At 45.7% G+C, this 14,083-nt stretch overlaps 1 protein-coding gene across 1 annotated transcript; it reads left to right on the top strand.

Moving 5' to 3' along the window:
• The first annotated feature begins 2,696 nt into the window (after nucleotides 1-2,696).
• Nucleotides 2,697-13,650, top strand: ZNF174 (zinc finger protein 174). Its single transcript, XM_053928721.1, has 4 exons — nucleotides 2,697-2,753; nucleotides 3,224-3,955; nucleotides 4,921-5,143; nucleotides 8,372-13,650. Exons 2-4 carry the CDS (start codon nucleotides 3,548-3,550, stop codon nucleotides 8,965-8,967), a joined length of 1,227 nt encoding a protein of 408 aa, XP_053784696.1. The 5' UTR covers nucleotides 2,697-2,753; nucleotides 3,224-3,547; the 3' UTR covers nucleotides 8,968-13,650.
• The last annotated feature ends 433 nt before the right edge of the window (nucleotides 13,651-14,083 follow it).

The following is a 14,083-nucleotide window of genomic DNA, read 5'->3' on the forward strand; positions in this document are numbered from 1 at the left end:
CAGAGGCCACAGCTTCCTCACCATTTTCTTTTTAGATTTTATTTACTTTCAGAAAGAGAGGAAGAGAGGGAGAAAGAGAGGGAGAGAAACAGCAATGGGCGAGAGATACATGAATCAGTTGCCTCTTGCATGCTCCCAACAGGGGACCTGGCCTGCAACCCAGGCATGTGCCCTAACTGGGAATTGAACCAGCAACCTTTAGGTTCACAGGCCAGCACTCAGTCCACTGAGCCACACCAGCCAGGGCAAATTTCTCACCATTTTCTGGACACCGCTTCTGCACTCAGGTCTGGATCTTCTCTGGCAAGATGGTGAGAAACTGCCCCCAAACCAGCAGCTCCAGGATCTGCTCTTTTGAGTATGTCTTAGGCCTCAGCTGTGTTCCAAGAGTGTGCTAAAAGCTTCATGGGGCCAGTTACCTCCTGACAGCAGAACTGCCTGAATCACTAGTGGGAAGAAGTTTCGTAGTCAAGGCTGTTGCTGTGAAGAGCTGATTTCTGTCCCTGTGCGGAGGCCTTGCTTGGTGATGGGTGTGCTTGGGGACTCTTGTTGCAGCCATCATTCACTTCAGGAACTGGCTCACTGGTTGCCACTTCCACCCTGAGGATTAAATTCCATTTCTTTTCATATCATTGGGAAGCAGTTCTCCTGGATACCAATGAAAGGAACCAGAGACATGAGATTGACGCAGATGAGCAGAATCACAGTTGAAAAAGGCTCAACTTTGAAGGGAGAATGGAAAAAATATAGCATAAAACCATTCTACATTCCTTCCCTCTGCTTCTTATGATTTATTTCTATCCTTTTCCTTTACTCCCTCCAACAATCCAAGCCAAGGACCCAAAGCACCAGAAATATCAAAAAAATATACTTTTCTCCCAGGCAGATTTCTCTCTGCTAAGAAATTCCTCAAACTACTTACACTGTAGTCCAGCTGTTCCTTCTCATGGTCCCCATGTCTGGGTCTTGTCCCTGCCCTTTCCCACCCTCAAAAAGCCTGGACCCACCTTCCCAATTGCCACCTCTTAAGAAGATAATAGTATACGAGTGCCTCTCAATTAACCTCTTTATTGCTGTGACACCCTCCTCTCTCCCACCACCATCACATAAAATCTGGATGATAAATGACTGTTATGGTGTGCTGTATGTTGGTCCCCTCCCCAGCATTCCTTCCCCACTTCTGACAGCAGCAGCATCTTCCTTTTTGAAAGAGCACTCTCTATTCCATTGGCTATTCTGGTGGGGCTATTCATCATTACAGTACCCTTCTACCTACTCCAGGAGTGGGTACCTGAAAAAGGCTGGGCCTGTCAAAATTCTTCTGAGATTTTACACACAGGTAGGGTGGGAGAAGTTCTGAATTTCCTGTGAATTGCTAAATTGGGAAGATGTAAGACTGGAACTATCTTCAGTTATGTCCCACTCAACATTCCACTTCTCTTCCACAAAAGGGATAAGCCTGTTTACAGGAATTTAAAAAAAAAAAAAAGATTCGGGTTGGCTTTCTTCCAAAGAACTTGAACTGCATTTATATTCTCTTTACATTTCAATGTGGCAGTAGGGGCTAGAGATAGAGGCATCAAAGATGATGTTAACAGTCCTTTTTAACAAAAAAGGAGCAGGCCACACATCCCCCCTTACCTTACACATTTTCATACACCTGCATTTTATCTGAAAGAATAATAAATACTAGTTTCTTTTTTTAAAAGATTTTATTTATTTATTTTTAGAGAGAGGGGAAGGGAGGAAGAGAGGGAGAGAAACACGGATGTGAGAGAGAAACATCAACGGGGTTGCCTCCTGCAGGCCCCGGGCTGGGGACCCAGCGCGCAACCCAGGCAAGTGCCCTGCGTCGGAACACAGCTGGCGACGCTTCGGTTTGCGGGACGATGCCCAATCCACTGAACCAACACCAGTCAGGGCAATAAATGCTGGTTTAGTGAAGAAGGCGGAGCCAGCACTCCTCGGGACCCCTGACATCCCATTCCATTCATACTTAATTTTAAAATTCTGGTCTCTCAAAAACGTGTTTCCTTCTGGCGATAATCCCCTCAGCGGAAAGCCGGATGAGAATGGAGACCAGACTGATTCCCTTTCACTCGGCAAGGATGCACTCAGTGAGTACTCCTAGACCACTGGGTACTAAGGTTCGGTACTGCGGCTGAAGTGGCGTATTAAAACACCTGCTGGCTCCCACTGCCGCGAGACGGGGAATGAGACGATCAGGGTCAAAGGCCAGGAGGAACCCGGACTGGTTATCTCTGATGGACCGAGGGCACCAGGGCGCAGAAAGGTGACCGCGGAGCTTGCGAGAGCCTCCGGGGCCTGGCCCGATCGCCCTAAAAAGACTCTGGCGGCAAAGGGCACCCAGGCCGGTGTGGGGCCCAGCTGCGAGCCCCCGGCCTGGAGCAAGTAGGGCACTAATCAGACACATGCACTCACAACTCTCTAAACTAGTTCAGCTGCCGGGCCGCAGCATTGGTGTGCTCTTTGCTAAGGTTCGCAGGCCCTGACACCGGACTACAACTCCCGGGGTGCACTGCGACGGCTGGGCACCGTTCCTCACCGGCATCGACAGATACAGCAGCCAATAGACAGAAGAAACTGCCCTCAAAGAGCCAATCCCTCTAAGGAATAGGCGGGCTCTCCCGTGGCGTAGTTCTTACGCAGCCAGTGGGAGTGTCAGCGGTGGGAGGCTTTTGCCCCGCCCCTAGCCCTGGCTCCTGGGTTCTGGTTTCCTGGTCCCCTGAGAGGTGAGTCCGCTGCAGGTGGGCGCGGGTGTGGGGCTGTTGGCGACTCTATCTTTCCAGGGGCCAGCCCGGGTTTGCACTCCGCCGGGAAGTTGAGCCAAGAGCGGGAGTTTTGCCAAGCCCGGGGCCCGAGACTGGCGCTCTCCGAGGCTGGAGCGACTGGGCCTTCGGATCCTCTGGAGCGAACTGCCACAGTGGCTCCAACCTTCCTGGTCGCGAGCCGGAGGCTTTCGCTAACTCCCAGCCCCCGGAGTGCACCGCGACCTGCCTGAGATCATCCTGTAGCTCGCGGCGAGATGCCGGAGGTCTGCCTAACTAGGATGCCGAACAGTTGGTGCAGGCTGCCTGGCTGACAACTTGAACTTTTCGTAGGGATTCCTGTCAGCCCCTTAGGTCATATTGCGCATCACCCCCCACCCCACCCCCGAGACTTCGTGTGCTTATTGCCAAAATAAAAGCAGTATTTTCCCCAGTTTCCTTTTAGGACGTTATGACTCTTCTCCTTTACAAGACAGTTCTAGAAACTGACGGAAAGATAGATTCTTTCCACTGCCGGGGACTGTGTCGTCTTCAAGAATTTGGGGTCAAGGCCAACGAATGAGAAGGCCCTGTCCTGTTGGGTAGGAATTTTATATTGGGGTAACTTAATTAGACCTGGTCTGCATCCTCTCCTCAACATCCTCAGAAGAACTTCGCTTCTAGCATCTTTCCACCGTTCGGAAAGACTTCTCCAGGGCCATGATCCCTTGGGCTTGAGCTGTTTACAAGGAGAGAAAGGCTGTCTCCTGAGCCCCAAAATGGCGGCTAAGATGGAGATAACTTTGAGCTCTCAGTCCCACATTCAGGCTTCCTCAAAGCAAGAAAGACACATTATAACAAAGCTAGAAGAAAAGCGGGGGGCACTACCGCAAAAAGACTGCCCGGATCCTGAGGTGTCCCGCCAGAGCTTTAGACGGTTTTGTTACCAAGAGGTGTCTGGACCCCAAGAGGCACTCTCCCGTCTCCGACAGCTCTGCTGGCAGTGGCTGCAGCCCGAGGTGCACACCAAGGAGCAGATTTTGGAGCTACTGGTGCTGGAGCAGTTTCTGAACATCCTGCCCCCAGAGATCCAGGCTCGGGTCAGGCATCGATGTCCAATGAACAGCAAGGAGATGGTGACTCTGGTGGAAGATTATCACAGAGCAGCCAAGAGACCAAAGCAGTGGGTAAGGAGGGTCTTCTCTAATGGTCCCCAGGATTTCTTTTTCATCCGGGTAGTGTTTGGTCTCTGGACCCCTCCCTAGATGGCTTCAAACATGTCTTCTGGCCTCTATTTTTGGGTACAGCCCTCCTTCCCCCAGATGTACCAGGTTTTCAGAAAACCTAGTCACTGGCACTGCAGTGAGGAAGTGGAAGATAGATTAAGGTTATTGATTCTTTGCTGAAAGAGCTTTGCCCATCCATTCCTCTTGAAGTTTTCCTACAATTGGGATTCTTAGTGTCATCCTGTTGGGTAGGAATTTGGTTTGGGGGGAACTTCATTGGATTTTATTCCAGTGAATTGTCTTGCATATTACCTTTGGATCAGTAAGTCACAGCTCATTTGGCTAATATTCCTTCCAACCCCTCACCCCCCAGGTCAGACCAAAGTCCAGCCCTAAGCAGGAAGCAAACAAGCATGTGCTTTTTGGGAATGGAAGCAGGGAACAGGAGTGGGGCAGTCCTCTTAGACCCCTGCTACTACTTGGACGTCTTTACCAGGGGAGCCTTGGGAAGAACAATCTATTACATAAAAGTGGTTTTTAATGGGCCCCACTATATTGTTTTCTAGTCCTACAGAGCCTGTTTTCAGAAGTAAGAAGACATTTGGGCAGAAGGTGGGAATCTGCTGAGCCAATGTCGTGGCTAACCCTAATGTCTGTGCCTGCTCTCTGATGACTTTGACTCCGGGCCCTGAGCAAGGCCCAAGCTTTAGGAGTATCCACTCAAGTATTGGCCGATTTGAAGCAGCTTTATTCTGGTTATTCTCCATGTCCTTCCCTGTGCCTCCTTGGAGAGTTTCAGCAGTGTCTATCAAAGCTGACCTGTATGCTGTTATCAGGAATTTCCAGGATAAAGGGGTCAAAAGAGAGGTCAAGCTGCCTTCAGTCAGTTCTCTGGCTGTACTCTAATTCGTGGGGCTTGTTTCTAGGTGGCCGTTTGCATGCAGGGGCAGAAGGTGCTCTTGGAGAAAACTGGATCTCAGCTTGGAGAACAGGAACTGCCAGACTTTCAATTACAAACTCCTAGGAGATATCCTAGGGAGACTTGTCTGGAGGAGCCTTCCCAGGCAGGACCTCAGGACGAGCTTAGCCCCCATCACTGGGAAAAATCCCCATTCCTTCTGGAACCACCCACCAAATTGGCTGGGACAGGTAAATACTCTGTGCCTCCTCTCCTTCTCATCAGTCCTTTATCTCCATCAAAGCATTCGTGGCTCTGAAAAGCCATACACCAGGTGTTGGGTTTATTTTTAATATTGTATGTGATAGATCTTTGTTCCCAAACAGATTTCACTAACAAGAGTGGTAATGATGCTGCACATAAGAAGTATATTTTTATTTTCTGTTAATGACTATTTGACAATGCAGTACACAATAGGACTATTCTACTGCCTACTTTTCTACCCCTTTCAGAGCTTCCTATAGTGGACAGATCCAAATATGACCACTGATGAACTTCCATGCAAGATGTAGCTGAGTTTCATCACTTAATGATCCCATGTTTAGAAAGCACCTAAACATGTTCTTTTCACTAGAGAAAAAGCCTACTCCATATTATTTTCTGCCTCTCTCTCCTGTAATATTTTCTGTGCTTTAAACGTTTGTGTCCACTTCCCTTCCTATCTTTGGTACAATGCCGGGATAACAGCCAACCCTATTCCACACAGCTCTGTAACTGCCAGCCCTGTTCCACGCAGCCGTGTGATCACTAAAACTGAATGACAGGCTTGGTGATGTGAACACAGGATACAGTCAGCAGGTTAGAGAAGAAAGTTAGTTACAAGGAAGCTGGAACCTTGATCCCTTCATATTTGCTACATTCAGTGAAACCCTTAGGTTTGAGTATTCTCAGAACTCAGGAATGGAGAACTGCCCCATATCTACAGCGTTCACGGTCCTGAATAAAGCGGACCGCCCATACTCCCTTCTGCCTCGGCAGAGGCAAGTGGGTGGGTGTGCCTTCTCTGTCTCCTTCCATTTGATTCCCGAGAGAGTACATTCTCATGCTTCTCATCCCTAAGACCCAACAGTGCCTTCTTTCAGAGCTGCATTGACCAACACAGTTGCCAGTAGCCACATGCAACTATTTAAGTTGTATTTATTGAGATATAATTCACATACTATAAGATTCACCCTTTCAAGTGTGAATTTTAGTATAAATACAGTGGTTTTTAGTATAATTACAGAGTTGTACAACCATCACTAGTTTCTGAATATTTTTATAACCTTAAAAAGAAACCTATACTCATTAGCAGCTCTCCATCCCTCCCTCTCTAATTCCTGGAAACCACTGTCTATTTGCTGTCCCTGGATTTGCCTATTGTGGACATTTCATTGTCCAGAATCATACAATATGTGATCTTCTGTGACTGGCTTCTTTCACTTAACATGATGTTTTCAGGGTTCATCCATGATGTAGCATGTGTCAGTGCCTTATTCTTTTTCATGGCTAAATGATACTGTATCAATGGGCATTTTGTTTATTAATTGATGGACACTTTGGGCTATTTACTTGAATATTTATTTGTTTACAAGTTTTTCTGTGAACATGCTTTCATTTCTCTTGGGTATGGAGTGGAATTGCTGGGTGATATGATAACTATGATTAACCTTTTCTTTTTTTTAAGATTTTATTTATTTATTTTTAGAGGGGAAGGGACGGGGAAAGAGAGGGAGAGAAACATCAATGTGTGGTTGCCTCTCGTGTGCCCCCCATTAGGAGATCTAGCCTGCCACCTAGGCGTGTGCCTTGCCTGGGAATCAAGAGAACGGCCCCTTGCTTCACAGGCTTGCGCGCAATCCACTGAGCCACACCAGCCAGGGCCTATCATTAACCTTTTAAGGAAATGCCAGACTGTTTTCCAGAGCAGCTGTGCAATTTTACTTTCCCACCAACGGTCTGCGGGGATTCCACTTCCCTTACATCCTTGATTATACTTGTTATTGTTGGTCTTTTTGATTATAGCCATCCTTTAGGTGTGAAGTGGTATCACATGGAGGTTTTGAGTTATTTTCCTTATAATTAATGATGTTAAGCATCCTTTCATGTGTTTTTTTTGCCAGTTGTATATATTCTTTGGAGAAATGTTCAGATCCTTTGCTCATTTTTAAATTGGGTTAGTCTTTTTATTGCTGAAAGAAAAGAGTTCTTTACATATTGCGGATACTAGATCCTTATATAGAGTTTGCAAGTATTTTCTCCTTTTCTGTGGGTTGTATTTTTTACTTTCTTAATAGTATTCTTTCAAGTACAAACGTTTTTAATTTTAATGAAGCCCAATGTATTTATTTTTTGTTTATTTGTCTGTGTTATTGGTCACATACCTAAATTCCCATCGCCTAATTCAGAGCCACAGAGATTTCCCCCATGTTTTGTTCAAAGGGAGATTGGTTTAGTTCTTACATTTAGGTCTTTGATCCATTTTGAGTTAATTTTTATATATGTTGTGAAGTAGGAGTCCAACTTCATTCTTTTGAATCTGGAAATGCAGTTGTCCCAGCACCATTTATTGAAAATACTGTCCTGTCTCCATTTCGTTGTCTTGACAACCTTGTTGGAAAACAGTTGACCATAATTCTGTAGGCTCCTTATTTAAATTAATTAAAAGGTTAAAATCCAGTTTCTCAGTCAACACTAGCCACATTTCAAGTATCCAACGGTCACATGTGGCTAGTGGCTGCCATAGTGAGTAGTGCGTGCGTGCATGTGCGTGCACGCACACACGGGGCTGTCTGCAGAAATTCCCTGGGATAGCACAGTTCTAGATGCTCTACTTGCCCATAGGCCGTTTCAGCTCATTTCCATCCTGATTCTCAGTCCCGGTGGTCACAAGTTAGGTAGTCTCTGTAAATAGGATGCACATCTAACCCATATTCCAGTTTCCAAACACAAATGCTGGCAATTTTATAAGGAAAGAAAATTCCACATTCACTGGATTTACCATTATTTGTAGAGATGGTGGTGGCCATTGAGTGTCCATGAAGAGAGAATATATTTGCAGTGTTGAAACTCCAATTCTCTTTTCATTCCTTAGTTGATACTCAGGCCCTACAGGTTTTCTTGTCCCTGTTTCTTCTTTCCTAAACCTTTCCTAAATTTAGGAAGGGTGAGATGGTTGAAGAACTTGGTTCCTAACTTTAATATAAATCAGAATCACACCAGGAGACTGTTAACTGCAAATTTCCAGTTCCCACTCCATCCCCTCAGAGATTCCGACTCACAGCCTGCTTGTTTGGCAGGTGCCCCAGATGAGTCTGATGCCAATTGCCAACAGGGGGCCACACTTTGAGAAACCTTACAGTACATTTCATAACTCTTTTGCTGAGTGAGGTTCTTTCTTTGAAGCCCAGAAAATGAAACATATTTCTTTCTAATTATAGAGGCCCCCAGCATGAAAAGTGAGAACAAGGAGAATCCACAGCAGGAGGGAGCGAAAGGAGCAAAACCACGTGCAGTGTCACCAAGCAGATCCAAAGGGAACGGTCTGCAGAGTCCTGAACCAAGAGGGGCAAATATGAGTGAGTCCCGGTTGTCACGGAGGCAAGTCAGTCCCCCAAATGCTCAAAAGCCATTCACTCACTTCCAGAGACATTGCAGGGAACTGGAATACATCAGCAACCTAAAAAGCCATCCACTGAGAGAGCTAAAGAAAAGCAAGGGAAGTAAAAGAAGCCTGAGCAATCGTTTACGTCTTAGTCACCAGACGACCCATTCAGTGAAGAAACCGTACAAATGCGATGACTGTGGGAAAAGCTTCACATGGAATTCAGAGCTGAAAAGACACAAGCGAGTCCACACAGGGGAGAGACCCTACACGTGCGGAGAGTGTGGAAACTGCTTCGGGCGGCAATCAACGCTGAAACTGCACCAGCGGATCCACACCGGAGAGAAGCCATACCAGTGCAGCCAGTGTGGGAAAAGCTTTCGCCAGAGCTCAAACCTTCACCAGCATCACAGACTTCACCATGGGGACTGAAAGCAGAGCCCTGGTCTTTCCGTTCAGAAGGAAGGTATTTGTGTTTCTCCTTCACCTTACTTGCATTGATGGTAAATCACCGTCTGGGTGACTTACGAGGAGAGCAAGAGGTCCCTGAGGAATGATTGCGTACATTTCCCGGAAGTCCAGAAGAAGCTGGTGGGGACATGACCATGCACAGTGGAAGGTGAAGAAATGGCAGGTCTGAGTATTGGTGGAAAGGGAACTGGGGTTTCTGCTGGAGAGCAGGGTGTTACCACTGAGGGAGAATCAGGATGGTCCTGCAGGTGCCCCCACCCCGTGTTGAATCTTTCCCGCACCGCTTTATTTATCCTCAAAGGTATATCCTACATATAGTTATACATTTATCGTCATACCAGACAATCTTTATCATGCATACGCTTCCTAATAAAGATGGGTGAGCCCCAAGAATGTCAAAGCATAAGTTCATTGGCATATAAATCCCCTACTATTCTTTCTGTAATTCCTAGCTATTCATAACGAAGGATGCGTGATGGGAGAGTATGAACGTGTTTGTGTGAGAATAGGGTTTCCAGATAACTATACAGTGCTTTTACCAAAATAAACACACACACGTACTGAGGGGTCTCTTTATACCAAAGCACCCTTGTTTTAGGAAAAGGTCTACACAGCTGCTGCCACCCTGCCCAAGCAGTAGGGAAAAGCCAGAACAAGAAGCAAGTAGTGGGTGTAGACTGCCAAGGAGAGTCCAAGGGAAGCCTTACTATTCTCCTTTCTTGCCTAAGCCAGTAGCTTTAAGAATAACAGAATGGGGTGGTGAACGTGATCTAAAACTGGATTATTTCAGTACATTTACTAAAAATCACTGAAATGAGTTAATTGTATGGTATGTAACTTAAGCCAAAATGACGTTTCTAAAAATGACAAAATGTATAAAATGTTAAAGCCCTGGAACTAGGCCTGAGAGATCATCTAATCCCACCCTTAATTGTCAAAGTGGGAATTAAAACCCAGTCAGTATACAGTCTTCAGTCACCCTGGGCAAGCCAGCCTTTGCTCTGCAAAGTCTTCATACTTAACCCTACACACTGACTAGCACTCATTCCCAAAAGGTGATGCTGCCTCACCTGACCCAGCCCAAGTTTCCTTTGGCAGATAAGGTGATGAGGGCCCGTGAGTGTCTAAAGACCTGGAGGAAGTCTCCTGAGTGTCCAGCGACATTTGTAGTCTACTCAGTTCTTCAGATGTAGGTTCCCCATCTCCCTCACCTATGCCTGGTTCCAGTAGAGGGTCTCAGCACAAAACACTGACTGACCTGCTGGCTCGCAGTCAGCTACCCATGTAGGAAAATAATCTTTCTCCTCTTGTGTGCAGCCCTCTCCCATGGAGCAACCTGAAAGTTTTACTGTCTTTCCTGGGTTTGCCCTGAACTTACCCATGCTGGGGTGGGATGACTCCTATTCAGGTAATTTGGTCCTCTGTTACCTTCAGAAAGACAGGGAATGGGGGAGCATTCATGCATAGGTGAGGGAGGAGGGAGGGCCTGGACCCAGCAGATTTGTCTGAAAAGCATTTTCCATCTACAGCAGACAAGGACTTGTAAAACCTGTCCCAGGGTACCATCGCCACTCCCAACAAAACTAACAGTGACTTCCCAATACCATCCACTAGACAGTGTTGAAATTTCTCCCACGTTCTAAAACAAAAGTGCTATTTATTATAGCTTTATTAAGGTGTATTTCACATACCATAAAATTCAATAATTTAGTGTTTATGTGTATTTACTGAGTTGCACAACCATCACCACCATCTGATTTCAGAAAATGTTCAATAGCCTAAAAAGAAACCCCATCACCTTAGCAGGCACCCCCCAACGCTGTGCTGCTTGAGCGCCCCCCTCTCCTATTCAGCATAATATATATGAGATCCCTCTACGCTGTAGGAATTACCGTTACTGTATGCTTTTATGGTGGTGGATGGTATTTAATATTTTATTGTATGGATCATGTTTTGTTTATCCAGTCATCAGTTGATGTACTTTGGGGTTGTTCCCACTATTTGGCCATTATGCTGCTATAAAAGGAGTTAGTAAAACAAAACAAAGAAGAATAATGCTGCTATAAACTTTCATGTGCAGGTTTTTCTGCAAACATGTGTTTTCATTGTTCTTGGGTATATACCTAGGAGGCTCATGTGGTGACTCAGTTGAGGAGCGGACAGACTTTTCCATAGGGTCTGCTTCTTTCTACACCCCCCCCTCCAGCAGTGTGGAGTGTTCTAATCTCTCCACATTCTTGTCAGCACTTACCTTTTTTTTTTTTTTTATTATAGCCATGATAGTGGATAGGAAGTGGTATCTCATTGTGGTTTTGATTTACATTTCCCCGATGGCTAATGATGCTGAGCATCTTTTCATGTGCTTATTAACCATTTGTGTATCTTCTTTGGAGAAGTGGATATTCAAAACCTCTGCCCTTTTATTGTCTTTTTATTGTTGAGTTGTAGGAGTCCTTTATATATTCTGGAATCCTTACCAGATGTATGATTTGCCAATATTTTCTCCCATTCTGCTGTAATATACTTTTTTGCACAATTGCAATACATCTCTTTAAAGCAGCTGCCACCTGCCAAAATACAAAAGTGACCAATACAGTCACAATTCCTAAATAGCCAGCGAAACGGAAGTGTGAGGCAGACCTCTCCGAATGTTATTCTTGGATCCAGGAACTCATCTGGGACCAGATGAGAGCAGAGCCAGCTAGAGGAACCCCAAGCACCTACCTTAGCCTCAGGGGTGACTTCGGTTTAGTTAGATCTGAGACGGCTTCAAAGGAAAACCAGAGGAATGGACTTTGTACCAAGCTAAGACCAAGGGATGGCTTTGTTCCCAGCTCTTTCATTCTCCACACCCGTGACCTGGATGTGTCACTTAAATTCGCCAAGCCTTTTCCCTCCACTTATGTGACTGGTGAAATGAACATGTGTGTGTGAAAGCATATTGTTTTTTGGGAAATGTCATATGAAAGGAGGATGAATTATGCATCATGTAAAACTGAGCGTCTTGAACTCTGCCAGCTCTTCAGACCCAAACCCTTGTGCCTAGAGTAAACAAGCAGGCCATAGGGATTCAAGGCCTGTGGCACTTGCTTATACCGTGGCCACCGTAGACAACGTCCTGGAAAGGGAGAATTTCTCCAAAGGGCTGTTTATGAATAAAACTGGTGTCCTAGAGACAGGTGCCCTGAAGCGGATGAATCCTCCTTTTTCCATAAACCTTATGCTGCTTTTTTTTTCATTGGGTTGTTTATTTTTTATTGTGGTAAAATATATATATAACCTAAACTTTACCATTTTAACCATTGTTAGTGGCCAGTGCAGTGACATTAAATACATTCACGGTGTTGTGCAGCCATTGCCCCATCCATCTCCAGAACTTTTCTTAAGAGGATTCTTTTTAAAATTTTTATTTATTGATTTTAGAGAGAGGGAGGGAGGGGAAGAAGGGGAAGAGAGAGAGAGAGTTGTTCCACTTATTTATGCATTCATTGGTTGCTTCTGACACGAATCAAACCCACAACCTTGGTGTTTGGGGTTGACACTCTAACCAACTGAGCTACCCAGCCAAGGCCAGACCTTTTTTATTTTAATCCTCATCCAAGGACATGTTTATTGATTTTAGAGAGAAAAGGAGGGAGAGAGAAGCATCAGTGTGAGAGAGAGACATCTATTGGCTGCCTCCCGTATATGCCCAACCAGGAATCTAACCCATGAGATACGCACCCTGACCAGGGACTGAATCCGCAAACATTTGGCCTGTGGGATGATGCTCCAGCCAGCTGAGCATCCTGGTCAGGACAGGGCCAGCAGTTTTGTATCTTCCTAAATTCTGTCCCCATTAAATAACAAGTCCCTATTCCTCCCTTCCCCCCAAACCCTGGTAGCCACCATTCTACCTTCTCTATGACGTTGTCTACTCTTAAGTATTTCATATAAGTGGAATCATACAGTCTTCTCGTGACTGGCCTATTTTGCCTAGCGTAACGTCCTCAAGGCTCATCCATGTGGTAGCACGTGCCAGAATTTCCTTCCTTTTTAGGACTGAATAATACTCCATTGTATAGATCACATTTTGTTAGCCATTCATTTGTCAATGGACATTGTGGTGGTTTCCATCTTTTGGCTTCTTACTTTTTGTAAATACATTAATTTCAAACAGTCAATGAAAAGTTTATCAGAAGACCCAGAGTCTTATGAGAGTAGTGTCATGTATTTCTGGAATACCTGCAACAGTAAATAAGATTTTATTTACTTCTTTTTAGAGAGAGGGGGAGGGACAGGAACACTGATGTGAGAGAAACATCAATCGGTTGCCTCTCGCACGTGCCCTGATGGGGGACCGAACCTGCAACTCATGCATGTGCCCTGATAAGTGCAGAGGTCGAGGGAAGGGCTTGCTGTAGAACAGGGGTGTCAAATTCATTTTCACCAGGGGACACATCAGCCTCGCAGTTGCCTTCAAAGGGCCGAAATAATTTTAGGACTGTATAAATGGAACTACTTAACAGTTAAGGAGCTGAAATTAACACAGTGTCACCTTGGCTGGGCTTGGGCTTGATTGGCAGATAGGACATAGATACTGGGTGCCTATGGATGAGGGGCGGGCCCCTCTACGGAATGTACACTGTTCCCCTCTGATTGGGCCATCTGGAGCCGGCCCTTGTGGAGCCCTCCAAATGTAGTTCCAGCCGGTTCTGCGTCCCTCTTGCGTCAGGAGGCATCGTGCAGTTGCTTGGGACAGATGGCCTGAAGCTAAAATGCTGTCCTGGAGGTTCATTCATTAAACTTGTTCACCCTTGTGAAAACTATTTATTGAATGCCTACTAATACCTCAGGCACCTTTAGGTGCTGGGGGGCGGGGTGCTATGGTGAATCCAGACGGTGTGCATGCTGTCTCAGCCCAGTTTGTGGTGGGGGTGGGGAGGCATATGAATAAAGCAGTTAAGCTAATGTAAAACTGCAACAATAACTAATAAAAAAGAAACTTAAACAGGAATTCCATGCCGGGAAGTGACTGGGGGAGGCTGCACTTGATAGCAAGGTCAGGACGCTCCAGCTCTGTCCTGCAAGGACAGTC

Source organism: Desmodus rotundus, chromosome 1 (assembly GCF_022682495.2).
Source record: "Desmodus rotundus isolate HL8 chromosome 1, HLdesRot8A.1, whole genome shotgun sequence".
Classification (NCBI taxonomy): domain Eukaryota; kingdom Metazoa; phylum Chordata; class Mammalia; order Chiroptera; family Phyllostomidae; genus Desmodus; species Desmodus rotundus.

What these genes read in the sequence shown, in the direction of transcription:
- ZNF174 (XM_053928721.1), top strand. Translation starts at nt 3,548, where the DNA reads ATGGCGGCTAAGATGGAGATAACTTTGAGCTCTCAGTCCCACATTCAG. An exon ending in CCAAGAGACCAAAGCAGTGG is followed by an intron (nt 3,956 to 4,920) that starts GTAAGGAGGGTC and finishes GCTTGTTTCTAG; the next exon opens with GTGGCCGTTTGCATGCAGGG. An exon ending in CACCAAATTGGCTGGGACAG is followed by an intron (nt 5,144 to 8,371) that starts GTAAATACTCTG and finishes TTCTAATTATAG; the next exon opens with AGGCCCCCAGCATGAAAAGT.